The sequence below is a fragment of the Podarcis melisellensis genome (assembly GCF_964234715.1).
Source record: "Podarcis melisellensis genome assembly, chromosome: 3".
NCBI lineage: Eukaryota > Metazoa > Chordata > Lepidosauria > Squamata > Lacertidae > Podarcis > Podarcis melisellensis.
Genome location: NC_138530.1, coordinates 19,169,552 through 19,197,210, shown reverse-complemented (window position 1 = coordinate 19,197,210; position 27,659 = coordinate 19,169,552). Strand labels below are relative to the sequence as shown.

The window sequence follows — 27,659 nt, the reverse complement described above, 5'->3', positions numbered from 1 at the left end:
AGAATATGAACCTCTTAACGCTGCCTCTCTCAAAGTATGGTTTAAAGACTCACAGCTCCCCGTGAAGGTTTGTATCACTTCTTTATAGATAGTTTGATGGTTCTCATTTCCAAGTTCAGAGTCTTGGGTAAAAGTGGGGTCCACCTGCCCCCCAGAAACTCAGCCTGAGGGAGGCAGGGATGTTGGGCTCAAGAACAGCCTGGCACTCACTCTGGGTGTAGAAGTCAGCAAACTTGCTCAGGTGCTGACTGAGGGATTCTGGGAAGAACCGGGCAGGATCCTCCAGGTAGCAGAACGAGGAGATGGTCCAGCAGCGTGGAGACAGCGCCAGCACCTTCACCTCGGCCTCTTCCTCCCGAGAGAACAGCTGCTGCACCTCCACCATCTGGGGAAATAAAGGAGGTTTGTAGCTCTGGCGGACAGTGGGGCTCCCCAGGCAGTGTCAGCAGAGGAGGAAAAGGCCTTGTGGGCAGAGGACCTCCTGCGTGGTCCACAGGGATGGGGCTCCTTCGCCTCTCACCTCTCCTTCCTCCATCTCCGCCTCCCAGCTCCCATCCTGGTCGAGTTCCAGCAGGTGCTTGTCGAGCTGCTCCAGCTGGAAGAGGTGGAACTGCTGCTGCTGCTCCTCCAGCTCACTCAGGTTCTTCAGCATCTGCTGGGGGAAGCGGTTGGGGAAGCAGAGCCCAATGTGCTCCACCACCGCACACTCCAGCCACGTCTTGCCCTGCGACAGGAGCCGGTCTCCCAGGTAGTACCTGCGCAAGCAGAGAGGGCAGACCCATCAGCCCAGACCCCCCTCGTCTCTCCTGCAGGGTGGGCCAGCCCCACGTACAAGAGACCCACGGAAGGAGGGAGGGAGGGAGGGAGGGAGGGAGGGAGGGAGGGAGGGAAGGAAGGAAGGAAGGAAGGAACCCAGCAGCTGAACTGGCGCTCTCCATTCCTTCTTCCCTACGGAAGTGCCAGGAATAGTCTGCACCACTTCCTTCCCGACGCCTGTGCCGTCTCCCAGAACGTGATAAGCAGCTCCTTGGGAATATGGGAAGCTGCCTTGGACTGCGCCTGGTCCCTTGGTCCCTCCAGCTCAGCACTGTCCACACTGACTGGCAGTGGCTCCAGGGCTTCAGGCAGGAATATCTCCCTCCTTCCTGGAGACTGAACCCAAGGCCTTCTGCCTGTACAGCAGCTGCTCTCTCCCCTGAGTTCTGGCCCTCCCCTCCCCACTACGATTCCACATATCTGCCCCACAAAGGCCTCCTCACCGGTAGAAGTGCTCAAAGGTGTTGGCCAACTCCAGGCCTGCCAGGAAGAGAACGGGCTCCAGGCTCTGCTGCAGGCGCCGCAAAGTCTCCACGTTGCCAGAGTCCGCCCAGCTCTCCTGGATCCACCGGTCGATGTAGCGGGCAAACTGCTCACTCACCTGTTGGCCACAGAGCAAGAGGCACCAGTTGAAGCTGGGAGAAGAAGCAGGTGGAGCTTCCATGAAGGGAGGGGGGGCGAGGGGGCAGAGGGGATTCCTCCCTCAAACCAGCAGCAACGCCTCCAGGGAAGGGGATGGACAAGGCATCTGGGGAAGATCCCAGAAGGGGAGGCTGGCTGCTCTGTGATCAGGCCAGGGGAGCCAAGCAGGCTCTGAGATGAGGCCACGTTTGACATCCCTGGAAGTGCAAGGGGCAGGGCCAGGCTGCCTGCAGAGCCGGGGGGGGGGGTGTCAGAGGGACAGTTCTTGCAAATGAGCTCTCCCATGACTAGGCCGTGCCCCCCCCCACCCTTGTGCCCTTACTCACATGCATGGCTGTCAGGAAGGAGAGCTGCAGCAGACCCCCAGAGAAGCCGTGGCACAGGGCCAGCATGAAGGACATCTGCTGCCCAAAGAGCTCCTCCATGGCGGTGCGGAGGCGCAGGTAGGTGTTGCAGTAGCGCTCCACAAAGTCCGGGGCCTGCCAGGAGGACTCCAGGAACAGCTTCACCTGGGCAGAGGGACGGCAGGAGCACAACAGGGTCAGAGCAACCCACACGCCCTTCTCTGGCTCCCTGGGGCCTGCCTGGAAGTCTTCCTGTGGGCAGGGATGCCTGGCTGGTTGCCTGTTCTGGGTAGCGCTAAACACCCTTTCTCTCCACTTTTGATTGTCTGTCAGTCATCAGGAAAGTCTGTGCATGTGACTGGAACTGGGCAGAAGTGTCAAAATAAGAACGAGGCTCCCACCTAATTTAGCAGCACCACATAGAGCTTGGCGCCAGGAAACCCCCTTTCCTGGGAGAGGCTGATCCACAGCTCTCCCCAAGGCTGCCTTCCCAGTAACTCCTTAATAGGCAGGGAAGCAGCTGCATGCAGACACAGTGAGAGCAACGCAGCAGGACTAGTGAATGGTCTGCCATGGAAGACGTGGCCAGGAAGACATCTGTTTGCAGCAATGGAGAGTCGCTACGCCTCATCTCACCCTCCTTGGGGCCCCCATTCGCACCTGGTCCTCTGCTCCCCCTACCTGCTGCTGGACCACCCCTTTCCAGCACTGGGTGATGCCAGTGGTGCTGCTGGGCTTCTTCACGGCTGCCTTGACAGTCCCAGAGCTCGACTCTTTGTTCTTCCCGTTCTTCCCATCTGCAAAGTGGGGGTTGTGCGGCGTTATTCACGGGGACCGGAGCACCCAGCCACCCACGTCTGACTATACGGGACCTTGAAGGCTCTCCTCCCTCCCCAGTTCTCCCTCCAACTCCACCCCCCCTTTCAGTCCCGGACGCGACAGACACTCTTGCTCCTGCCAAGGTCTGCCTGGCCCCCAGAGGCTCCCCTGCGGTGACCTTCCCACCTTCAATTGGGAAAGGGGACCTGTCCCTCCTGGGCTGCCTATCTGCCCAAGCAGAGAGTGGGGAGACACTCACTGGATTTCACGGGGGGCTTGAGCTCCTCGGGCTCAGGGCTGTTGGAGTCCACGTGCACCAGAAGGTGGCTCAGGCGCCGGACGCGAGAGTTGAAGATGGCCGCCCGGCTTTTGGCGCTTCGGGAAGCCTCCAGATTCTCCAGGTATTGGCTCAGGAGCCAGGAAAGGGGGCTGATGCCGCTGGGATCTGGAGGGCAGGAAAGAGTCAACACGGAGGGCTGCTGGGAGAGGGGAGGGGAGGGAGGGATGGTGTGGCTCCTGAGGACTTGTGCCAGGAAGGAGGTGCCATACCTGGAGTGGTGATGCTCTGCACCAAAGGGCTGATCAGAGCCTCCCAGCAGGTCTTGCCCAGGGCCTGGGCAGCTTCGTCGTCGGGAAGGAAGCGGTCGGCAAAGACCTGCTCGTGGCGCAAGGCACTGTTCAACCTGAAACGGCAAAGGGGTGGAGGGTCAGCTGCTGACTTGGGCGACGCTTGGAGGCCTTTGGAGGTCAGGGACAAATGGGCTGAGAAGCAATGCCTACACAGGGTGCGAGACAAAGCAGGGCAGGAGCTTGAACAACATGAAACTCAGACAGATGGGTGCGGTATGAATAATAAAATTATTATTATTACTATTATTATTATTATTACTGAGATGAAAGTGGGGAAGAGCAGGATGGATATCTTCCGACAGGGTTTCCCAAACTTGGCCCTCCAGCTGTTTTTGGACTACAACTCCCATCATCCCTAGCTAGCAGGACGTATGATCAGGGCCGATGGGAATTGTAGTCCATCAACAGCTGGAGACCCAAGTTTGGGAAACCCTGTCTTGGGGTAAGCGTGGGAAGGGCTGGGAATGTGGACCCCCTCCCAGCGCAAGAGGGAGACCCCTCCCTGCCCCTCCCCACCTGCGGCCCCAGGGAAAGGGCAAGACCTGTTGAAGAGCTGCAGCAGCTGCATCCGGTCCTCCGAGATTTCCTGGCACCAGGTGTGCGCCTTGGTGGTGTAGAAGAGGTAGGTGCGCCGGCACAGCTGCTCCTTGAAGATGGGCCAGAAGGTGGGCTTGGGGCCCAGCACCTCGATGCCACGCACGCGAGTGTCAATGCCCCCCTGAGAACGACATGGACTTCTCCAATAAGGCAATGTGTTATGTATAAAGAAGCAACTCGCTATTTCCATATGATCAAAATTTGCTCAACCCACACTCATGCACATATTTCTCCAAGTTATGGTATAACAACAAGAGAGCCATATTCCACCCACTTAACACAGAAGAGTACTGTGTTTTACACTCTTTTATGTAGTAGCTGCTCTTTGTCTTTTGAAAGATAGCCATGCTCTTCTGCATATGAGATGTGCTGTAAAGGAGCTGCAAAATGTGCGAACCAAAAAAGTTCCAAAAAACAGTGCAGCATCCATGAAAAACTATCAGAATGTGACCAAGCTACAAAGCGTTAAGCTGTTTATTTGTCACTTGTCGTCTCACAATCTATACCCTCTGCACTCACATTAACAACATTCCGCAATGTCATGACGGCAACGACAAATCTATTCCTCCTTGAGAAGCGCTACTTTTTCTCAGGTACGGATCGCAATCCTTCAAATGCTTGGAAAAAGCAATACTCCAGAAACACTAATGCTACTTTGAGAGAAGGTGTGTGGATGGGCGAGCTTGGGAATTCAAAATAAATGCCCTAGTAATGTGCGGAAACTAATTGTGCAGGATGTCTTATATCAAAGCTCCTCTCCGTTCCACTGTACATCCCTACCTGCTGACAACGCTTGATTTTGATTTGTATGATGGGCCAAAAGCGGGCCATGTTCTCCAGAAGAACCACCCTGCTGGCCGATGGCAGGACATTCAGCTGTAAGGAAAAGAGCCAGAGTCTCACCTTGAGCTAGAAGTGCTAATGCATTTAACAATCCACCCCCCTGCCCCTGTGAACACCCTTCTTCTCTGTGTCCCCCCCCCCCCCGTTGATGTAAAGAACCAGAGCCCTTCTCACTACAACTGTAGAAAATGTAAAACCGAACAATTCACACCACAGCAAAGGTACATAGGCAGCTTTTAGGGAGACCAGGAAGCTGTTCCATAGGACAGAAATGGGAAGAGAGATCTAAAGAGACTATCCTCTCAATAGATGTTAAGTCTCCTGCGACGGAGAAAACCTCATTCATTTTTCTGCATTAGCAATAAGGCAAGCTAAATCTTTCCCTGCTCATTGATGTAATTTCTAATATACCCCTAAAAATAGCTGGGGATGGGAAGAAGGGTAGAATAGCCACTAGGAAATAAGGAAAGGCAGGTAGGCAAGAGGCAGGTCCAGTAGAAATAGGAAATCTCCAATAGGAAATCACTCTAGCGTCGGGCAATTCAACACAGATACATGTCAAATATTGATCATTTGGGCCCAGATTGCAGCAATATGGTGAAATAACTTTCAAATGTGAGCCCTTCTGACCTGAAGTTCATGGCCAGAGCAGTACAGAGTTACAGAAAGATTGCAGCACTCACAGTAATGAGCTCGGTAGTGATATTGGAAGAGTTCTCTCCTCCCATGACCACGATCCGGGCTGGCATGTAGCTGGAGTCCTCACTGGCCACTAACAGAGTCATCTGCCTACACCAGGAGAGAAAAGAAACAAGCTTTAAGCTAAACCCCTGGAAGAATCCCAGCACCCTTCACAAAGTTGGTGGGGTCATCTGCCCTGAAAAGCCAGAAGCGTTTCACAATATTCCTGACATGAAAAATATCCAGAGTTTTCACCTCTATTTCCCGAGAATCGCTCGTAAAGAAAACCAAGCAGCCAGGTGAGCTTCTCCCTAAAACCTTAGAGGTGCCAACTGCACCAACGCACTCAAGCCCACCCTTACTCTGCTGCCTAGGAAATCCCCCAACCCAACTTGTACAAAGAGATTCCTCAGTGAACCCCACCAGGACTCACCTGACCACCACTCCACGATGCATGTAAACATTGATGTAGTGGGAGCCAGTGCTGCCATTGGATTCCCAGTATGTCTTTGGGTTCCTATCCGTCAGCTTGCTGGCTCGGTGGGGGTTTGAGGAGACTTCCACCCTCTCCCAACACTTGTCTTCCTTCACCTCCACATTGGAACCTAGACCAAAAAGCAAAGTTGAATTGGATCAGGCTTCACACCGATGCAGCCGCCACTTGCTTCCTTGCCCAAATGAGTCGCTCACCCTGGCAAAGGTTGCGCAGGAACACGTCAAAGAAAGGGATGTTGATAGGCTGGTGGCTCCTCCTGTGCTCCTCTATCTGACCCAGAACCATCTGTCGGAGCAAGGGGGGCAGAGGAACAAACAGAGGCATTCTTAGTAGAGCTCAAGACATGATCAGAAGAAAGTATCTGGGCTTCTGATCCCTTCAATTTCAGTAGCCCAAGAGAGCCTTGAAATTCACCAAGCATCTTTTTAGGGGAGCTCCACCATCTGCAGCAAGTCAAATGTATTATGGGGAATGAATAAGAGAACAGAGCCCCAGAGCTTCAAAAGAGGACCACTAATCTCAGGCTGACCTCTGTTTTACCAGACATAACTGGCCAGGTTGCCGACACTCCATGCCCTCCCTCCTGTTACCTGGCCAGCCACCCCAAGCCTCATTACCCCACCCTGGTCTCAGTCACCTGGATGCAGCCAGCCAGGATGCTGGTGGTCATCTTCTTATAAAGGCTGGCGTATTTCTCGCAGTCGGTCACCAGGTCGCGCAGCTCCGTCACTAGCAGCAGATTGGAGTTGTACCTGTCCATCGCTTTGGTGAGCGCCTCCTTTGTGCCCACGCGACTCATCACCACGGCACAGTCTTTGTTTGTGGTGGCCAGGCGATGCAGGAAGCGAATGAACTCCTGCACAACCTACAGACGAGGAAGACAGCAATGGCAAGTTGGTGGAGCACAGGGCTGGGTTCTGCAACCAGCTTCTTCAAGAATGTTCTGGACAGCTCTGGAGAAGCCACAGCCATTCTCTGCATCTCCATTCCCTTCTTTAAGCTGTCTCCTGATATATTCCCCTGGTGGGATAAGGCTTCTCCAAATGTCCCCCTTTGTTCAGGGAAGTTTTTAACGTGTGATATTTTACTGTATTTTTGGTTTCTATGGAAGCCGCCCAGAGTGGCTGGGGAGGCCCAGCCAGATGGGTGGGGTATAAATAATAAATTATTATTATTATTATTATTATTATTATTATTATTATTATTATTATTGAAAACGCTGTCAGACCAGAAGTCAATGGACAGCTTCAAATGCATCTACATGCTTGTGGCTTTCTGGCTCTGCTGCACTCTGGCACAGTTCCAATTTTGTAAACTCTGGCTCTCAGTTTAATGAAGGAATACGGCGCCCCAGTTAGTCCTATTCAATCTATGGACAGACTTTGATCTGTGTGCAAGACCACACAGAAGCACACTAAGACTCACCTTGAGCATTGTTTCCTGCTTCAGGAAGGGAGGTGCAAGGTGATTACAAGAATGGATTCTAAGCGCCCTAGAAAAGGGATGGAGAGCTTGTAGCCTCCTCCAGATGTTGTTGGACTCCCATCAGCCCCAAGCCAGCACGACTGGAGTTGTAGTCCTCGGGAGGTCACAGGTTCCTCATTCCTGCTCTAGGACCTTCCTTGTGCGGGTTTCCTTGTATTTTTGTTCAACAGGCATGTCTGGTCTTTTGGGTTAGCCCCACCAAATCAGCCACTCGCTTTCATTTAGCTAAGTTTTTATAGTCCTTGAATTTGCCAGGGCAAGTTGACAGTCTAGCTGCCTTACTTACACACAAACTCAGAGAGGTTTCAAGCAACGAAACAGATATTTATTATTTTAAGTCCATTCCGACCACACATGCCTAGCAAAGAAAGGCAAAGGAAGCCCAGCTTTTTGTAAAGCTCCCCCATATGGTTGCTTAAAGTGACCTGGAGAGCAACTGTTTAAAAGGATGGACTGAAATAATGATTGACAATTGACGTGCAACTGGATTGGTTTATTTATCCATATGCACGTTTGCCAGTCCCAGGACACCCATCCCTGGTGACTCAGCTGTCCTGGCTGCAGAGTTGAAGCCATGAGTTTTGCCAACACACTTCTAAATTTGAAATGTGAGGTTCTAGCAGGACAAAAAAATTGCTTTTCGTCAACTACATTTGGTTAGGGATTTGCAACTCGGTATGCAATACAGATGCTCAATATTATTCTTCATCCTGGACGATCTTCAAATGACTTCCACCGCACCAGCCCCTCTTGCTTTCAGTATTTCAAGCTATATACCAATTGAGTCCCTCACCTCCCGGTCATTGCTGTTGGCGCTCAGAGAGGACAGACAGGGCTCAATGCACTCATGCCAGGGCAGTGCATCCTCTTGGGTACTGTCCAAAAACTTATTCAAAATTCTGCAACAAACAGAAAACAGTTAAGAGGGAAAACAGCAAGCTCTGCCTTGACTTGGACCCAAGTGCAATAGGCTGCCCCTGCAGCTCAAGAGTCTGTTCTAATAATATCTCTCTTTCTAAAGCAGGACAAATCTTTTCCCTTTGCTTTTAAGATGCTCGGGAACGGAGACTCCTCCACAAGTCAAGCTCATTACAACTCCTACAAGAAATGCCACCCCCGTAATAGCACATGATTGCCTTGAGAATACCCCAAAACTGATTGGCAACAGTCACAGCAACCCACCAAGCTTTCTCCCTCATGATTCTGATCATAAAAGCCACCTCTCAACACCAGTAACCTCTGCTTAGTTCCTTCACATGCAGTCTGAAGGACTACAGCTTCCCTACATTGTCCCTGCCCATTCGTGGGGTCCTAATCCCCGCATTCCAAGTTTTAAGAAGTTCCACAGGTTTCCACATCTACCAAAAGATGAAAATCTATAAACGTAGGCCCTGCATACATGATGCCCACTTAGACAACAACTCCCCAAGTCCGACAGGGACGCAAGTAGCGCTGTGGGTTAAACCACAGAGCCTAGGACTTGCCAATCAGAAGGTCGGCGGTTCGAATCCCCGCGACGGGGTGAGCTCCTGTTGCTCGGTCTCTGCTACTGCCAACCTAGCAGTTCGAAAGCACGTCAAAGTGCAAGTAAATAAATAGGTACCGCTCCGGCGGGAAGGTAAACGGTGTTTCCGTGCGCTGCTCTGGTTCGCCATGACCCGGAAGCTGTACGCCGGCTCCCTCGGCCAATAAAGCAAGATGAGCACTGCAACCCTAGAGTCGGCCACGACTGGACCTAATGGTCAGGGGTCCCTTTACCTTTACTCAAGGGACATTGGTCTCCCTGCATCCAATTTGCCTTTACACTCTTCTGAAGCATCTCTCGCCACCCTATGACAATGACATGCACAAGTCCCCCCACCAGGCACAGCCGCGCTTCCATCTTTTCCAGCTCACCTCAGCATGCCCATCTGCACAGTCTTCTCAGCTCCCAGCTGTTCAAGGGTTTTCATCAACATCGAGAAGTGCTCACGGTCTGGCAAAAGCTCAGTGCCATTGCCCTCGGGGCAGACACCCTCATCACAAAGGCAGCGTTCCAGGGCTAGCACCACCTCCTTGGAGAAGTTGGTCTCCTGGAGGTTTTTCAGCAGGGTGGGGACATCCATGTCCTTCAGCTCAAAGGAGGTCTCAGACTCTGGGGAGGGGGAAAAGGAGAGATGAGGACAGGATCCCTGTGAGTTAAAATGGCACTCTCCTGAAATGAGTCGAGGAAGAAACTTAGTTGGTGACCATGCCTTGTTGAGTACAATTAGAAAAGCCACATGAGGAATTGCTGGGGCCAAGGTGGTTTTAAGCCTCACATCTTTCACTCTCCTAGAGAGAGAAAAAGAGTCGTAACACCAGCAGTTCACAGTGGAAAGGAGGGTTATGGATGAAAGGCACCAGTACACTCGGCTCTAGAAGGGTAAGCGAGCAAAACGCACTTGACCAAGCTTCTCCTAGGTTAAGTACAGAAGACCTTGCTGAATGTGCAGGCAAAGGAGACCAGGCATTCCATGCACACACTTTCTAGTAGCACAAGGCAGTGTTTGATGGAAATGAAGTCAGTGATGTAGGGGTTTCCAGGAAAAAAAAAATATTATTAAACAAAACTAAAAAGTAGCTTCTGCTCTTAGGTTGTTCCAAAAGGCTTGTGGAGCAATCACCTCCGAGGCAAAAGTTTATATTGTAAAAATGTATAAAGGGCTTTATATATAGTTCAATGTAAAAGGTTAATGGTCTGTGCTGTGAGGATACACACTGGGTGGAATTCAGTATCACACTCTCTGCAAGCATCTCAGCTTGCTGGATGGAGTGATCCCTCCTCCCTCGCCATACACTGGTCTTGCGGTCCTCCCCCAAGCCAACTTGGGGCACAGGGAGGGGCGGGAAGCCCAGTTGAGCAAGCATAAATCCTTCTGAAGAGCTTTCACTGATGGGGCTCATTAGGTGAATCCTGTCCAGTGTTATCAGCAGCTGGGGGTGGGGGGAGGCCCCCAGAGTGACAACTGCACTACCATTATGAACCCCCCCCCCATTAGAGGGAGACAGATCTTATTCAGAATTACTTGAACCAGTTTCCTCTTTTGATAAGGTTCCCCCCCCCCCCCCGAAAAAATGAGTCTATACATAAACAACTTCCCTGGCTCCATAAAAGAAATATGAGATACTGGCACTGTGTGTTGGTTGAAACCGAAACGAGAACTAATCACAGCATTGGTTTTGCTTTCAGCTGCAGGCTGAGATGAAGTAAGAATGTTGGCTTTGATTATGAATCAACCTGCGCAGCCAGTCACTGATGAATTGATCACTTTCTGTAACTTTTGGTTTGGGATTACTGAATGGTATTAAATGTTAGTCAAACACACATGAGACACATGGAAATTAGCAACCCAAGTCCACTGATTTCAATAGTTCTGCTCTGATTATTACCGACTTTGGACATCGGCCTATATGCATTTGTTGTTTACCCTGCCTATGGGCCCCCTGCTCAGTAGAAGCCCTGTGCTTGCATTATGGTGTTTTCCCCTCCATTCCTTCCACTGTGCAGCCCCTGAATTGGCTCGGGATGTGTGTGAGATCCCCCAGAACAGCACATGAGGCATGAGAGATGGTGGATTGTTCCGTCTGGCAAGCTGAAATAGCACAATTGTCTCAATGTGACATTGAATTCTTCCCTATCTACTCCCTCAGACACTTCATAGTGACGATCAGTTGGAGAGAGAAAAAAACTAATTACAACTTTGAGCCAAGCTTGTCTAATATTGTATTGGCATTCATATATTGTGACTAACAAATTTTATGAAACGACGCATTTTTAGAAATGGATTCTTCCTCGTGGAAATATAAAGCACTGGGAAGATTTCTGTCCCGCATCAGTCAGTGAAACTAAGCCTTCTGCACGTGTGCACTTTGATACTTAAATTGCAGAGGGGGACTAAGGATCAGAAACTGCAGGTCTAGTGCCATGCGTACCTGCATTCTCCTGGCTCAGCGGCAACTTATGTTCAGCCAGACTCTTCAGCACTATCCGAGCCAGGATCTCGTTGGAGCTCTGGCCAGCTCGGCAGCAGCTCTGCAGGATGGCGTGGAGGTCAGAGTTTCCGAGCTGCTCCGCCAGGCCCTTGTGATGGTTGATCAGCATGTTCAGCACCAACAGTCCATTCTGCACTGCTGATGAAGCCCTGGGGAAAGGAGAAACAAGCAGAGGGTGACTGCCTGGCCCCAAATGGCATTACCTTACGAGACTATACAACTAACAGGACTATACAAGAGCAGCAACTATCGGCTCCAGAGAAGCTAGTAATTCAGACAACAGCAAATAAGGCATCTGTCAGACTGGTCGATCGACATCCAATGTCCCTTTAAATGTGTTGTGCGAGGGGAGGTTATTGGTTTGTTTTTCTTATTTTTACTATATCTTTTGTGGCTTTTATATGGTGCTTTTATGCTGTGAACCACCATGAGATCTGTAGATGAAGGGCAGTGGAGGAGCAAGCCGACTGGGTGCCTGGGGCGGTGCACATGCTCTGCGCTCAGGGGCGGGGCCAGCCAGGGCAGGATGCTCCACAGGGCCAAGGAGTCTGCCTGCCTCCTCCCACTCAGCTGCCCGACAGCTGAGGGGGAGGGGCTGGGCGGACCATTTGAGGCAGTGTGGAGCCTGTGGGCGTGCTGCAGGCCGCGCGGTGAGTGCCGCCCGCCATTTTGTCACCCCCCTCAGTGGTGACACCCGGGGCGGCTCGCTCCCACTGTACCCCCTTCCTCCGCCCCTGAAGGGTGGTATACAAATAAATTAACAACAACAACAACAACAAACTGAGTGCAAGATGGAGGAAAGGACATTGAGATACGTCCTGATTTCCCCAGACATTTCAGGGTTTTGTGCACAGACACTATTACCGACGGCTGAATTCTGGCGATGCCCGGGAAATTACAGACATATGTCAACCATATATTAAGAACATGGCATACTAATCTGATTCCTCCAAAAGAATTCCTTCACTCCAGAAGCTCTATAGCAGAGTTTCCAGCTGTTTTTGGACTACAGCTCCCATCATCCCTAGCTAGCAGGACTGGTGGTCAGGGATGATGGGAACTGTAATCCAAAAGCAGCTGGAGACCCAGGTTTGGGAAACTCTGCTCTATAGAAACAAGGGCAGCAACCTCAGCCAGCCTCGCCTCCTGCCATCTTACGTAACAGCCAACCAAGGTGAGGGTGGCTCTGATTGGCTCATCTGCTGCTGGTCTCCCTGCCTTCTGCCCCACCAGCTGCTACTGATCAAGGGGACTCTGAATATTATCTCCACACACTGGACTATCCTTAGCTTCGATTAAGTTTAACCGATTAACCTATCAGTATCTTGCCAAGGATCCCTTTTCAGCTTACCCAGGTGTGCCCAACATCTTCTCAATAGCTGTACAGATGACACAGAGCAAGTTATCCGAATCCTTGCCAGAAGCAGAACCAATGCTAGCAAAGATCTCCCGCATCATCTGGGCATCTGAGTGGTTCAGAGGGTTAGCCTTCCCACTGCTGCCCAGAAGCTCACAATTCCCAGCACCCACCAGGACTTTCAGGGCCTAGAAGGGCAAAAAGCAGGAACGGAATCAAGATTGCAAACGTTAAAAGCCCTTCCCAACAAGAGCAACCCCCATCCTTTCCATTGTAATTGAGTTTTTTGAATGGTGGCCCATTCTCACAAATGCAACGACTCCTGAACAATTCTAGAAAACCTTGCTTGGCATTCTCTTGTCACAGGTCAATACGCTTCCCTGACCCATTTGCCACATGCTAGAGGATATGCTTTTGTTTCTACCTGGCCCGCCTGTTCACACAAGTTAAACTTTCTACAAACAGATGAAATAGACCTGTGCATTCATCAAATATGATGGAATACATGTAAACTTCTAAGCAAAAGTGGTATCTGTGTAAAAATCTACCTTTTCTGAAGCAGGTGCGCTATCCATGCAATTTATTATGCGCCGTTAACTCCCAAAAGCACATTAGTTATCCTATTATTAATTATTATCAGGTATCCACTATTCAGAGTCCATCGCTCTGAACATGAGGAAGAGGCTAATACATTTTTCAAGTGTCTGACAGTACCTTAAAAAGGCAAACAAAAGCAAAAAAACTATGGCATAAGCTCTCATGTTAGGCTTCTAAGGTGCCACAAAACTGCTGGCTGCTTTTGCTGCTATGTTGTTGTTTAGTCGTGTCCGACTCTTCGTGACCCCACGGACCAGAGCACGCCAGGCACCTCTGTCCTCCACTGCCTCCCGCAGTTTGGTCAGACTCATGCTTGTAGCTTCGAGAACACTGTCCAACCATCTCCTCCTCTGTCGCCCCCTTCTCCTTGTGCCCTCCATCTTTCCCAACATCAGGGTCTTTTCTAGGGAGACTTCTCTTCTCATGAGGTGGCCAAAGTATTGGAGCCTCAGTTTCAGGATGTCCTTCCAGTGAGCACTCAGGGCTAATTTCCTTAAGAATGAAGAGATTTGATCTTCTTGCAGTCCATGGGACTCTCAAGAGTCTCCTCCAACAACATAATTCAAAATTGCTCCTATAGACTAAAGATATTGCTACACAGGAAATACGTGTGTTTTTTTAAATCCATCATGCCAATCCCTTATCCCATTTGCTTATAGAATAATAAGCAAATTATTCCCCCAATTCCATACCCCATCAGGCAACCCTCCCCCCCCCCCCCCCATTCCACTTACTGCTAAGCCAGCCTGCTGGACCAATGCTGATGCGGGATATTCCTGCATGCAGCCCAACACGGCACGCACCCCGCCTTCCGTGGCAAAGAGAACTCTCCAATCGTACTTTGCCATGAACACATAAAGCAGGCGCAGTGCCATCACCACCAGCAGCTTCTCCTTCACTTGGTTGCTCAGCAGCTCCACCAGCATCTTCACCATTTTCTCTCTGGGGACAACAAGAGGGCCCCTGTTATACCCTACAGGTGTCTGGACACTCACAGTTGGGCCAGCCTACGCTCTGACACGAGTCTCTCCTGAGGAGAAGCTGGAGTCCAGGGAAAGAGCTGTCCCAAATTCAGAAGAACGCACATATAAAAAACTAAGCTTGCTTTGGAACAGGACACCCAATTCATTTTGCACTTTATTCGGATTTATAAGCCGCATTATCTAAGGCCTGGGATAACTAAAACATGCTCTTGTTGTTTTTCTTCTTTAAAGAACATACATCATATGAAACCATGGTTTAGTGTTACGCATGTGTCATGCTCCCACCCCTCTCCCTGCCTTACTGATTTCTTGGTGTGCAACAAACCACTGCTTGCTGTTATATCGAAGCTGGGCAAAGTGCTGTATACTCAAAATGCACTGTGTCCCCCCCCCCCCCGCAATTGTTAGCCCCAAAATGGAAAACGAGCGAGGTCCCAACCAAAGAAGAATGGCAACTTAAGCTGACAGAATATGCACATCTTGCAGACTTAACATGTAGAATAAGAGAACAAGAAGAACATACGTTTAAAGGAGATTGGAAAACATTTATTGAATATGTGGGAAATGAATTGTGTACAGCTGAAAAACGCTGGCAGCATTAAGATAAATTCAGCAGTGCAAATAAGTTTTGACGGATGCAATAATGGAATACTGAATGATATAGTTTTTATAAAATATGCAGGGATTTATGATATGTAAAATGAACCATGGAAAGAGAAGAAGGGAAATCAACGATATCTTAAGGAGGTAAAATGAGCATTTTAAATTGTAAAACAGCGAATTTAATTAAAAAAATATTTAAAAAACAAAATGCAGTGGGCTCAGATGGAATAGCACGTTGGTTTGCTATAAACCATGAAGTCGAGAAAGAATCAGTGTACATGAAGGGAGAAGAGAAGGGATGGAGGATGTGTGTGCCCAAGGCTCACCCATTTAACATGTGAATCAGCCCCAAAGAGCAATAATCCATAATCTACTTATCAAAACAAAAACAACCCCCCCCCCCCCGATTTTACCGAAGATCAGTCAGCTAACATCCTGCTCATATTTCCCCCCTGAGGCACCTTCTCCTCCAAAGCAGTGGAACTGAAAGTGACCCTCCTATTGCCTGGGGTGGGAAGGGAACTGACCTGACTGAAGGGCCACTGTCCACTTTGATGACTTGTCTCTCTTGACTAGGTTCATCCTCCAAGATCTTGGTAATGAATCTGAGTCCAGCCATCTGCAGCGCAACCTCAGAACTAGATTTCTGGATTATATCCACAACATCTGCTAGTTTCTCCAGTGAGTTCCTCTTCCCTGTCACCTTTAAACTGCAGAAAGCTGACCAGGATCAAAACACCAATCAGTACAAGCCACCACTCCCTTTCAAACGCTCTCTTGTCTAGAAACACCATGACGCCCCTTTACTTTCCATTCTAGCTTCCCTCAGCCCACAACCAGTCTCTCTGGGATAAAAAAAACAACAACCCCAAACCGCCCCCCTCAGTTACTTCACCCCAAATGAACGGAGGTGGGGGTGCTGTCTGGCACACTTACTCTTGGCTTTTTCATCCAACGTGTCTGGAAATGAAAGGCCTTCCACTTTGAGGAGCTCGTTAATCAGCTGTGTGTCAGTCTTCTCTGCCGCCGATGGAGCTGGAGAAGGCACTTCAGCCGAGAGCGACTCCTTCTTTGGCTTTCTGGACGCCATGCCTTCAGAAAGGCCGCCACAATCCAGGGGCGTAACGTCCGCGTTTTGGCAGTTCTGCTCTGTCCCTCCTTTGCTGAAGGAATACTTGAGATAGACGTGAGAGCTATGCAGGTCACTGCAGGTGCAGCCCTGGCAGTACTTGCTCAGGAGCTGCAGCACCTTCTTAGCCAACTCTACCGACACCGACAGCTGGATCAGGCCCTCTTCATCTAGCTCCGACACCTTGAAATAAAAAGAGACAGTTACAAGTACAGTGGATGCTCAGGTTGCGAACGTGATCCATGTGGGATGCACATTCGCAACCCGCAGCGGCGTGTCTGCGCACGCATGGGTTGCGATTCGGCACTTCTGTGCATGCACAAAGCACGATTTAGCGCTTCTGCGCATGCACGACCACCGAAACCTGGAAATAACCCATTCTGGGTTTCAGTGGTCCGTAACATGAAAAAACACCACCTGAAGCGTCTGTAACCCGAGGTATGACTGTATGCCGACTCCCATGTAAATACTGTGCTTCTCAAGTCCAGCAACAGCCACTGAAAGCAGGAGGACCAGGGGCTACCCCTCCAAGAGACCCAGCCACAGAAGGACATAGCTTGTGGGCTGGCAGGCCACACTTTTGATACAATGATCTGGTAAGTAGGAAGGGGACGTTCCAGTGTCCTCCTCCCAGGAGCACTGCATGCTTCTCCTCTTTCTTCTCATGCCTGATTCATTCCGCTTACCACCTCTTCGTGATTTTGCTGGATCAACTGGACCACTTCCTGCTGCTCCTGCTGTTCTAGCTTCTTAATGAAGAAGAGGAGCTCCCACCATTCAGCCCGGCTCAGCGTCCCAGAGTTCTCATTCATCCGATCCGTCAGGTATGGTAGAGAGTACAGTCCTCCGAGTGGCTTGCAGTAGAAGGTCTTAGTAACTGTATGCAGAGAAAGAAAGCAAACTCTCCTAGGCCCTCTCCTGATATACATGAAAACTCAAGTCCAAGTTAAACAAGCGGCTTGGCTACTACTTGTGCCCACAGCTCTATCCAATGTTGTTCCCAAGGCAGGGAATAAGGTACCGCAGTGGATGAAGAGAGTTGATGGTGAAAAGGGCAATAGCAGATGTAAAGCTAAAGAGAGGAAAGGGAGGTTTAAGTATATGGTGAGTCTACATGCAATGTGGATCACACAATAAAAGTATTTCTGTGCTGCATCACTTCAGACCACGCAAGAGGGGTCACATATATGAATGCTTCTTTCTTCTCCATATGAATAAAAACCTAGCGTGACAGAATACACGGTAGCCTAGAACCAGGTGTGCAAGTTTTCTGTATGCAAGAAGTGTCAATGATAAGTTGGAGGAATAGCTTTACAAAGTGATCTGTTGTTTCGATTGACCAGGCCACAGTTACATAAAGAAAGGTGGAGAAGTAATAGACTGGAGATTTTCATCCAAACTTATCAGGTATAGCAGCCAGTGTCGCTATTCAGTTTTATACAAATGTGCAGGCAGGAATTGTCATAAGGTACTACCCAGATGCCAAGCTTGGTTAAATGTTATAGCTCTGCCCCACAATTCTTACCTCGATGGCTAATGGACTACGTGTTGTGACACAGCTGAGAAAACCTGACTTTAAGGTTACCCATGCTAATGTCATCTTTAAAATGTGCAACAAGGAATGGTTGATTGGGTTCTTACCGTGAAAAGTGGGGGGGGGGGGACAGGAGGCAAGGAGGAAAGAAAAAGTCTTAGAGAGACAGAGAGACAATTGGAGACAGAAAGGCAAGAAAAAGAACAACCTGAAGAAAAAACCTCACAAATGGCTACAGGACAGGGCAGAGAGACAACGGATGTCTGCTAAGCTAGACAGGAAAACAAAACTGTAGCGCTCCTGGAAGAGGAGGAGATATGTGAATTTAGTCAAGAAAATATTCTGAATTATTCCGTGATAAATCATTTTTGTGGCCAGATATAAGAAAGCAAAGCATGCAACACAATTCTTCCTCTCTAGTGATCATTACAAAAGGAATATATCTAAAAGGTAGAAAGAAAGCAAAACAAGCAATAAAGGTGACACCCATAATAATGCATATATGTTTACAAATGCACACAGTGCATCTAACCTCACCTGTGTGTAGCTGCAGGTTCTCTGTTATATTGGAGACCTTTTCTTGCGCAGCCTCCTCTTCAGGCTGCTCCCCGGAGCCTGTAATCTCTATCATATGCCAGTGCACCCAGTAGGTGCGGCCTGTGGACTGCCACAAAACCTGTGAGGATGAACAGAACTTCAGGGTTAGAACCAGCTTCCGGCCCAAATCTTCTGCGCTGCGTAATGGGAGCTCTGGGATGCAGAACAAAAAAGCTGGCACAGGTGCATACATTATGCAGCAAGTTTAAAGATGTAGGGAACAGGGGGTAGTTGTTGTTGTTGTTGTTGTTGTTGTTGTTGTTAGGGGTTTTTGAATGTTTTATGTAGTTTTGTAGTAGTTTTATGTAGTTTTTCAATTTCATTGTCCTGCATGGGACAATGACAATAAAGATATCGTATTGTATCGTATTTCGTAGTAATGTCAATGATCAACACAATCCTTGATCATGTTATAGGGATCAAGTTGTGGCCCTTTTTTTGCATCGTATATAATTTCATTTGGCAGAATTAATTTAATACCGTTCTAGGGCTGGCACACCAGTTAACTGGCTGGTCAAATATTGTCAACTGGCCAGACAATTCTCTGCAGTCAAATGTTCCAAGAATTTCATTGTTTAGGTGGTAGAACGCCTTCCTTATTTAATTAAGCTCTTGTCTGTTTAACTAGGGCAGGAGTGAGGGTTGCTTCCCCCTAGTCCTGCAAAAAACCTAGTACAGTGGTACCTCAGGTTAAGTACTTAATTTGTTCCGGAGGTCCGTTCTTAACCTGAAACTGTTCTTAACCTGAAGCACCACTTTAACTAATGGGGCCTCCTGCTGCTGCCGTGCCACCGGAGCACGATTTCTGTTCTCATCCTGAAGCAAAGTTCTTAACCTGCGGCAATATTTATGGGTTAGCAGAGTCTGTAACCTGAAGCGTATGTAACCTAAGGTACCACTGTAGTGGAGCTAAGCTTAACAGAATCTGCAAGGCAGACCAAAGGCCCATCAAGTCCAGCATTCTATTTCCCACAGACACCTCCAGAAAGTGTGCATTGAGGGCATGGAGGCTGAAAGGGAGACTCAAGAGCAGGCTCCTTAACCTTGTGCTTGAGGTACATGGTTCAAAACTAATACCAACTCCCTCTCCCGACACCCTCCTTGCACATTAAAGTCCAGGAAAGAGAGGATGGGGAGAAGAAGTGACTCAAACATAAAGAGGGGAGCTACCCCTTGAAGAATTATTTGCAGAATAATACTGCAGAAATATATTGGGGAGGAGAGGAGACAACTATCACAACTGGACTGAAGATACAAACAGATGAAGGAAAAAGTCTTTGAAGCACCAAGCACAGTATAGTGATTAAGATCAGTAGAAGAGATGGACGAGCTGAAGACCAAAGCTCAACAAGCTTGCCTTAGATCCAAAAGTCGTGGGCAACTGCCAGCTACAGCCAACTCCTTCTTCATTCAAGCTGTGACCTTAGCATCTCACAAATACCAGGCCTTTCAGCTGCTACAGCCTAAATTGCCTAGATGCTTAGCCCATGAGCTTCTGCTAAAAGCGGTGGCTTGTTTTGCATATCATCTGGCAAACTTTCTCACCAGACATGTTGAGTTAATACGAAATGTATCATCTTGCTTCTGTAGCAAAATAATGAGCAACATAACTGAAGGAACACCATGTGGACAATTCAGTCCTCTGCTGTATCCTTGCTGCCCACATACAGTATTCTGTACATGGAATTCCCTGGCCAACACCCCTTCTACTCCCCAACCTCCTTTTCCCTATAATGCACATGCATCCAGTCAGAAACACCTTTAGCTCAGTTGGTAGAGCATGAGATTCTTAATCTTGGGGTCTCAATTCTTATGAATATATCAGCAACATTTCAGATTTCACATCAGCCTGGATGCGGCTGGTGTGTGGGTGTATTATCTAATAAAATAACACGAAACTTCAAAATCAGAAAGTATCCAGTGTTTGGGTGAAGGACAGAGTATCCTTGGTTATACCTAAATGTAGACTATTATACAAGCAAACAGCTCTATAATTTTTATTCCAGTCACCATCAAAACAACTGTGCAAGAGGTATCGGCATTGTTCCAGTGTTAGAGGCAGTGTTGCAGATATCTGAGGCCTGAATCTGCCATATATAGTAGATTCAGGCCTCAAATATCAGCAGCACTGTCTCGTTCCTTACAGAGCCTCTTGGGTGCCCCCTAAGCTGTGGGACACCCTCTCCACCTACATTATACAGCTTCTGGAAGATGCTGGTGATGTACCTCTTTGCCATGGCTTTTGACACTTAAGGTATATATTTTTAGGGCCCACCTTATCTTCATGAGGGACGCAGGTGGCGCTGTGGTCTAAACCACAGAGCCTAGGACTTGCCGATCAGAAGGTCGGTGGTTCGAATCCCCGCAACAGGGTGAGCTCCCGTTGCTCGGTCCCTGCTCCTGCCAACCTAGCAGTTTGAAAGCACCTCAAAGTGCAAGTAGATAAATCTGGCAAGAAGGTAAATGCAGTTTCTGTGCGCTGCTCTGGTTTCGCCAGAAGCGGCTTAGTCATGCTAGCCACATGTCCCAGAAAAACTTTCTGCGGACAAATGTCGGCTCCCTCAGTCAGTAAAGTGAGATGAGCGCCACAACCCTAGAGTTGTCCATGACTGGACTTAACTGTAGGGGTCCTTTACCTTCATCAATATAAATTGCTTTGAACTATTTTTATTGTTGTGTTTTAATGCTGTGGCCTTAGGGTGAATAGTGGTAATAAATAAATGAGAAGAAGAAGAAGAAGAGGAGGAGGAGGAGGAGGAGGAGGAGGAAGAAGAGACAAACATACATAGGATTTTTAGGAAAAATTCAGAACTGTGTTGAAAGTTCCTCTGAAGTTCAAGTTTCTTTCCACTGCAGTTCACTGGCACTCTCTACAGATGAGAATCTCTAAATGGCATTCTTGGAGGGCACCAGGTTGAGAAATGCTGCCTTATAGGGGAAACATCCTCAACATGAGCAAAACTCAGTTCTAAATCTTTCCCACTACTCTAGATGATCTTAAGAGTGGAGGGTGTAATTTCAGCTCTCATTCTCCCTCTGGATACTCAACACTGAGGCAATATCTACAATTTTTGTGTCTGTGCATGAACTCTTTAATGAATACTTGTTCAAACTATCCAATATTACTGCAACATCATTATTTTCTGGCCTTGGCAAAGTTCACGTTGCAAAGCAAACTGCTACTGAAAGAATTATTTCCTTGGCTCCGTACTCCAGCTTACCTCCATCATATCCCTATAATGTAAACATATTTTCAATTTCTAGAAGGCAGTTACAGAATAAATCTCTCTCCATCTATTCATCACTTGCTACATTTTAACTCCTTTAATAATAAAACTTTTGAAAAGTTAAGACAGCTAATGGGTACATTTAATTCACTGGATATCAGACTGAACAACAGTTTCTTATACTACTCCCCTTGCAGCCATTTGTACCCAACTTTGGAAGATTTATAATTGTTTATTCCTGTGGTCAATGCTAGGAATTTCATGCACCCTCACTAATTAAGTGTAAAGTAGATGATATTCAGATATCTTCAGGTGATTTCATGGTTACTAAGGCTCTTAAGTATGTAATACATAACCCTTTACCTAGCCTAAGCTTTTCTTCTCTCTCTCTCTCTCTCCCCTTCTCTCTCTTTCTTTTAAAGTGGTCTCAGGGCTGGAAAAATCCCCAGTGCTACTCATACTAGTTTCTGAAATTATGATCCAACCCCCTGAAGCTCAGATGTTTAAATCCAAGAGGATGAAGCATCCTGAAACTGGCTTCATGAATATGATTTAGTATTTCAGTCTTGCAGGGTAAGTGGCTTCAACCCTACACTATGCGTATTCCAGCCATAAGCTGGAATTTAAACCAGTATACATTAACCAGACAAGAAATCATTCCTAAAGGCCATCTGAGGACATAGGCTAGACTGAACAAACAATGAGGATAATAAGAAGCTATACTACTGAAATCAGGGAAAATGTGAACAATATTTAACTATAACTTCAGAGATAGATAGCCAGGCACATGAAAAAGGTAATTTGGTCAGACACACAAACAATAAAATACAATCTGACTTGCACAAACCGGCAAAAATCAGATACAGAATAAACATTCAAACAAACAGCAGATAGCAAGCAGAGCAACAAACCCCACAGATCAACATTATAACTTTAATAATGGGAAGGGCATATTTCACACAGGTAGGGGGCTGCAAAACAGTTGGCCTGAAGTTTCTGACCTGCAGCCATCCTACCATGAAGAGAAAATGAACATTAAAAAAATCAAAAATATTCCTTCTAATGTAGTAGATCTCCCCCAATTCCATGATTAAACCAATGAAAGATACAGCAGTTCTAAATGCCACTTAACCAGTCCACCCAAAGGAACAACCCTGAAAACGATGCCTTATGAGGAACGGCTAAGGGAGCTGGGCATGTTTAGCCTGGAGAAGAGGAGGTTAAGGGGTGATATGATAGCCATGTTCAAATATATAAAAGGATGTCACATAGAGGAGGGAGAAAGGTTGTTTTCTGCTGCTCCAGAGAAGCGGACACGGAGCAATGGATCCAAACTACAAGAAAGAAGATTCCACCTAAACATTGGGAAGAACTTCCTGACAGTAAGAGCTGTTCGACAGTGGAATTTGCTGCCAAGGAGTGTGGTGGAGTCTCCTTCTTTGGAGGTCTTTAAGCAGAGGCTTGACAACCATATGTCAGGAGTGCTCTGATGGTGTTTCCTGCTTGGCAGGGGTTTGGACTCGATGGCCCTTGTGGTCTCCTCCAACTCTATGATTCTATGATTCTAACCCCTGAATCCTCCACCCCCCAATTCTTTCCCCTGCTCTGCTCCATCCTTCCTTCTTTCTCCAAACCACATACCTGTACAGGGGGCATCCCACTATTGCTTTGGCGAAATTCGCCCTCGTCTCCGATATTGATCTCCTCGTAGTCTTCCAGCATGCGCACGGTCATCCCTGGCTTCAGGTTCTCCTGCACATACTCTACATAGCTGCTACGGTTGGAGAAATCTGACAAAGTCAAAAATCCCTGCCCTTGCTTTTTCCGTGGCGACGGCTTTGGGGTGACCAGAGGGACCTGGACAGCAGTACAAGTGGAACCCTTGGGCTGGAAGATGGAGCGGACGACTCGAGGCTGCGTCTCCCTGAGGGAAAGCTCCCTTTCCTGGCTGCGGTCCCACCCCATGACCCGCACCAGCTCCGAAATGAGGTTCGCCATGGCCATGCTGAAGTCAAACTCCCGTTGCACCCGACTCTTTTCCCCAAAGTTTGCGCTGGGGGCTGCGCAGTCTTGGCGTTCCCCTCCCAGTTCTGTGGTGCTGTTAAGCTTGTCCATGAGGGAGGTGACGCACAAATAGCGCTTCACCAGAGAAAACAGCAGCTTCCCTGGAATCTGAAAGAGATGCAATGTATCAGGCCAACAGCTAGAAAATTATGCTCTCCCCTAGCTCGCTGTTGAGCTAGACCCTAAATCATCCTGTATTATATCTCCATTTCCAATTAATTTTCTGCCCCTGTGAGTTCTGGCTTTCTCCAAACCCAATGCCCTCCACCTCCACACTAGGCAAGTCCCTGGATTATCCCAGCCAACTAACATCCTTGATCTCAGTCTTTGGGTCATGCCACTCTTATCTCATCTGCTTCTCAGACATGAACTCAAATCCTTGCATTCTCAACCATCTGTCTTCACAAGCGAACCCTTCCTGACCATATCAGAATCAGTCAGATCAGCAGGTACCTGAGGGAGATGGATGCCTTCAAAGGACATGCAGTGTTCTTCGGAAGATGTCGTCTCTGCAAACAGCTCCAAGAGAGTATAGCGGCTGTCAAAATCCATATGCTGCTCAATGCCATCCTGCTGGCTCAGGGACAAGAGAACATACGCTCGGCTTCCTGAAACCAAAACAGACATACTCAGTGCTGCGCCTCATATTCTGCCAGTGAGAGGAGATCTTCGCAAAACAGTGGTGCTTCTCCAGCATTATACATCTGTTCTGGATTATCACATTTAATGAAGCTCCGAGATGTACATTAGAAATGTATCTTGACCCACAGGTAAGTCACACACACAGGTAACAAATGCATAAATGTGGTAGGTGAAAAAGCTTTTCAAGGCATAGAAGTTCTACTTTAGCAGAATGAGCATTTTTCCATTAGATGCAGCAGTTCAAGACAGCTGGCATTCCCAGTCCCTCTCAAAATCACAGAATGTAAAAACAAAACATGGTTAAGACTACTGCCTCTCTTCTGGTTACTGAACCTCTCAAATACACTACAGTACTCTCATGTCTTCAACCTTTATTTTCATCACCATGAGAGCCTAAACTTAGTTTTTCCCTATAAATTAAAGTTGGAATAGTAAGAGGGAGCCAGCTGATCACTTCAGATAGCCACACTAATTCCTCCCACCCTTATCCCATAGGCTTCAATGAAAGTTAATGCTAATGTTCTCAGTCTTAACCAGAACCTGAATACAGAATTTGAAGATGGTTTATACATTCTGGTTAGCACTGGCTATTATTAGGGAGAAAAGGAAAAGAGCTTGGGAATGTACATTAGAGAAATGATTATCCTGTTTCCCGCTGGAAGTTTTACAGTAAGCTCCTAAAGCCGAAATTGCGTATAGTCAAAACACATTGGGTGCAATGGCGGATGGGATTGCCAAAGTCTCTCCCCCCCCCCCAGAACATCTGTCCCCCCCTTCTTTTACCCCTGGGAAGGTAAACTGTGTTTCCGTGCGCTGCTCTGGTTCGCCAGAAGTGGCTTAGTCATGCTGGCCACACGACCTGGAAGCTGTACGCCGGCTCCCTCAGCCAGTAAAGCGAGATGAGAGCCACAAGTTGCCTGCAACCCCAGAGTCTCCCGCGACTGGACCTAACAGTCGGGGTCCATTTACCTTTACACATCAGTGACAAGTAACTACCACCAATTTGATCTAGACTCACTCAACTTTTGCTTATTAACGATATGACAAGAAGCCAGAACATTCACTACAAATTCAGCTCTTGCTCGTCTTCGGAGATGACAACAAAATTGAGATACAGATAGGTAGCCGTGTTGGTCTGCCATAGTCAAAACAAAACAAAATTCCTTCCAGTAGCACCTTGAAGACCAACTAAGTTAGTTCTTGGTATGAGCTTTCGTGTGCATACACACTTCTTCAGGTATCTGAAGAAGTGTGCATGCACACGAAAGCTCATACCAAGAACTAACTTAGTTGGTCTTTAAGGTGCTAACTGGAAGGGAAAAAAATTTTGTTTTAACAAAATTGAGAATTAGTGAAAACTGTGACAGCTCAAAAGTCCAGGGTATGATAACTAAGAAGCATAGGACATTTTAGGAAGTTCAGTCACACAGTTTCTGAAGACAGCATGTCCTCAGAGATTAAGGGGAAATGTTTATGGTTATGAAAGTGGGGGTCTGAGGAACAAGAATAATAAGCTCCATCTAATGCAATGTCTCATTTTATAGGACCTCAGTTGCTCTCAAATATAATGGGCACTATTTCTTGGTTATTTGTTTTGTTTTTGTCTAGTATGCAGTTTCTCTGGTATGGCAGGTTTACCACAATACATATCTATCAGAATGAGTTTGTGTGATGTGGTGGCAGGAATAAAAACTGTCTCCAAAATGTTTGCCATTACATATACAAGGATGAAAGCCAGAAGGTTATTTTAAAAGGAGAGACAGAGGAAGTCTGGAAATGCTCTGAGTGGTACTTAGATATCTAGCCGGGTTGTGAGAAGCTGAACACGTAGGAGCAGAAGCAAAGATCAAAAAGGCCTGTGCAGTTTAAGGAATTGTATTTCTGGGGTTTTTGTTACACAGTCAGGGGCAGGCATTAGTCAGTGGTAGGAGTGAGCATTCAGGTTGCATGATGGCACCTGGTAAGTTATTACTGGGTAAAGTAACATTTGGTTTTCATCCAGCTTTGTAGGCAGTGTTAAGTCCTTTCCAACTAATATATAAAATTTAGAAATATTGGCTTTAGCATTCTTTCAACCACTCTTGTTTAAGGTTCTTACCATAAATAGCCCTGTCCACTTCCTAATCTTTGTGTTTTAAAAAGTTTATATTAAGCAGCTGTGAGATTCTGGCATAATGAATCATGAGTTTAAGTGCAAGATTAATCTCTGTGTAGGAAAAACATGCATTCTGGAATATTATGAAGGGCACTGCTAATGTCTTTTCCACCAAAGGATCACAGATTAAGCAGCTGATATCCTATCAGTAAAACTACAATTTCCAAGAACTGCCCCACATTACATTTTTCAGCACAAATTTAATCTCAGTACATAGGGAAAGGAAGTGTAGTAAGTGGGTGTCAAGAGTTTTAGAACTGAGTTCGTTTCTCTAACGGCAAGTTGGTCATCTCTCTGTGCCTCCATTTCTTCCTGTTGTTAAAAAAGAGTATACTTGCTAATACAACAGAGATGTATAATCAAAACAACCATTCTTGCTAATGGTCTGCCAGAATTTAGTTTCTCCCTTCTTTTCACTACACAAAGATGAATTGGAAAATGAGCATGTTTTGAATTTCTTTTACTCTCTCTCTCTCAATTACTCAAGCCAACAAATATTCAATGGAAGTTTAAGATTTGGAGTGGTAGGACTCACTGTCTCCAGGTTTCTGAAATAGCTGAAAAGCAAATTCAGGCAAAGCTTGTAATGTGAACTGAGCATAAGAGAACAACTCCGAAAACAGATGACTAATTGTCAATGCCTGTTCCTGAGAAGCATGAAAGAAACGAAACATTCACAAAGGCTCCAAATAAATAATTATCACAATTTGTGTCATAAGGGAGGCAGGAAAACCCTAAAACCAATTTAGTTACTACATACAAGGTCAGCTTTATCCTGAAACACTACTACTTACTCTGCAAAAGTTTGAAAAGAAAGCTGCCAAGTTTGTCTCTAGCCCTTCTAACTTAATTACCGAAACACACTGGGAATCACAGCCAAACTTTGCAAGTCTAGATAGAGCCACATCATGTGGCAGCACCAACTCAATTGCAGATAGAGCCAGGTTGCTGTGTTCAGAAAGTTTAAACTGGTGTAATCCATGCCTATTTAACATTTACATGGGGCAGAGGATACATGATTAGCAAGCACAAGGTACCAGGCACACACTCTGATGACTCAAGAAGCAAAACTGCATTAAGACCTCTGCTTGAGGCTCTAGGCAGCAGCTAGTTGACTCCACTGAATGTTGTCTGCTGGTCTGTCTCAATATAAAACAGCTTCTTATATGCTTCCATGCAAATTTTTATTATTTGCTACCTTTATAGAGGTCAGCCTGTATTTGCTGGGGGGGAGGAGAATTCAAATGGAAAACTATAGTTCTGAGATGGAAAACTGAAGTTGTTATTTTTCTAATGCCACACAGCAAGTCCAAGGCTAAGGTGGAATTTTAACTCCAATCTCCCGGGTCAAAGTCTAACTCTCTATTCACCTGCCCATGGCCATTCTCAGAAACCCAGCTGAAG

The 27,659-nt window shown here is 47.3% G+C and overlaps 1 protein-coding gene across 1 annotated transcript in view; it reads right to left on the bottom strand.

Annotated features, from left to right (window-relative positions):
- LOC309365556 (cullin-9-like) overlaps nt 1-27,659 on the bottom strand; it is a 53,309-nt gene that overhangs the window by 16,707 nt on the left and 8,943 nt on the right. The window contains exons 3-26 of the mRNA XM_081903576.1: nt 23,912-24,066; nt 23,036-23,566; nt 18,108-18,246; nt 16,723-16,913; nt 15,844-16,219; nt 15,435-15,627; nt 14,056-14,263; nt 12,719-12,912; nt 11,308-11,516; nt 9,250-9,487; nt 8,147-8,252; nt 6,506-6,733; nt 6,063-6,153; nt 5,806-5,977; nt 5,375-5,480; nt 4,629-4,724; nt 3,794-3,969; nt 3,171-3,304; nt 2,881-3,066; nt 2,484-2,599; nt 1,785-1,967; nt 1,260-1,417; nt 521-755; nt 211-385 (exon numbers count right to left, since the gene is read on the bottom strand). Coding sequence (XP_081759702.1) covers nt 211-385; nt 521-755; nt 1,260-1,417; nt 1,785-1,967; nt 2,484-2,599; nt 2,881-3,066; nt 3,171-3,304; nt 3,794-3,969; nt 4,629-4,724; nt 5,375-5,480; nt 5,806-5,977; nt 6,063-6,153; nt 6,506-6,733; nt 8,147-8,252; nt 9,250-9,487; nt 11,308-11,516; nt 12,719-12,912; nt 14,056-14,263; nt 15,435-15,627; nt 15,844-16,219; nt 16,723-16,913; nt 18,108-18,246; nt 23,036-23,566; nt 23,912-24,066 — 4,596 coding nt within the window. The remainder of the gene's footprint in view (nt 1-210; nt 386-520; nt 756-1,259; nt 1,418-1,784; nt 1,968-2,483; nt 2,600-2,880; nt 3,067-3,170; nt 3,305-3,793; nt 3,970-4,628; nt 4,725-5,374; nt 5,481-5,805; nt 5,978-6,062; nt 6,154-6,505; nt 6,734-8,146; nt 8,253-9,249; nt 9,488-11,307; nt 11,517-12,718; nt 12,913-14,055; nt 14,264-15,434; nt 15,628-15,843; nt 16,220-16,722; nt 16,914-18,107; nt 18,247-23,035; nt 23,567-23,911; nt 24,067-27,659) is intronic.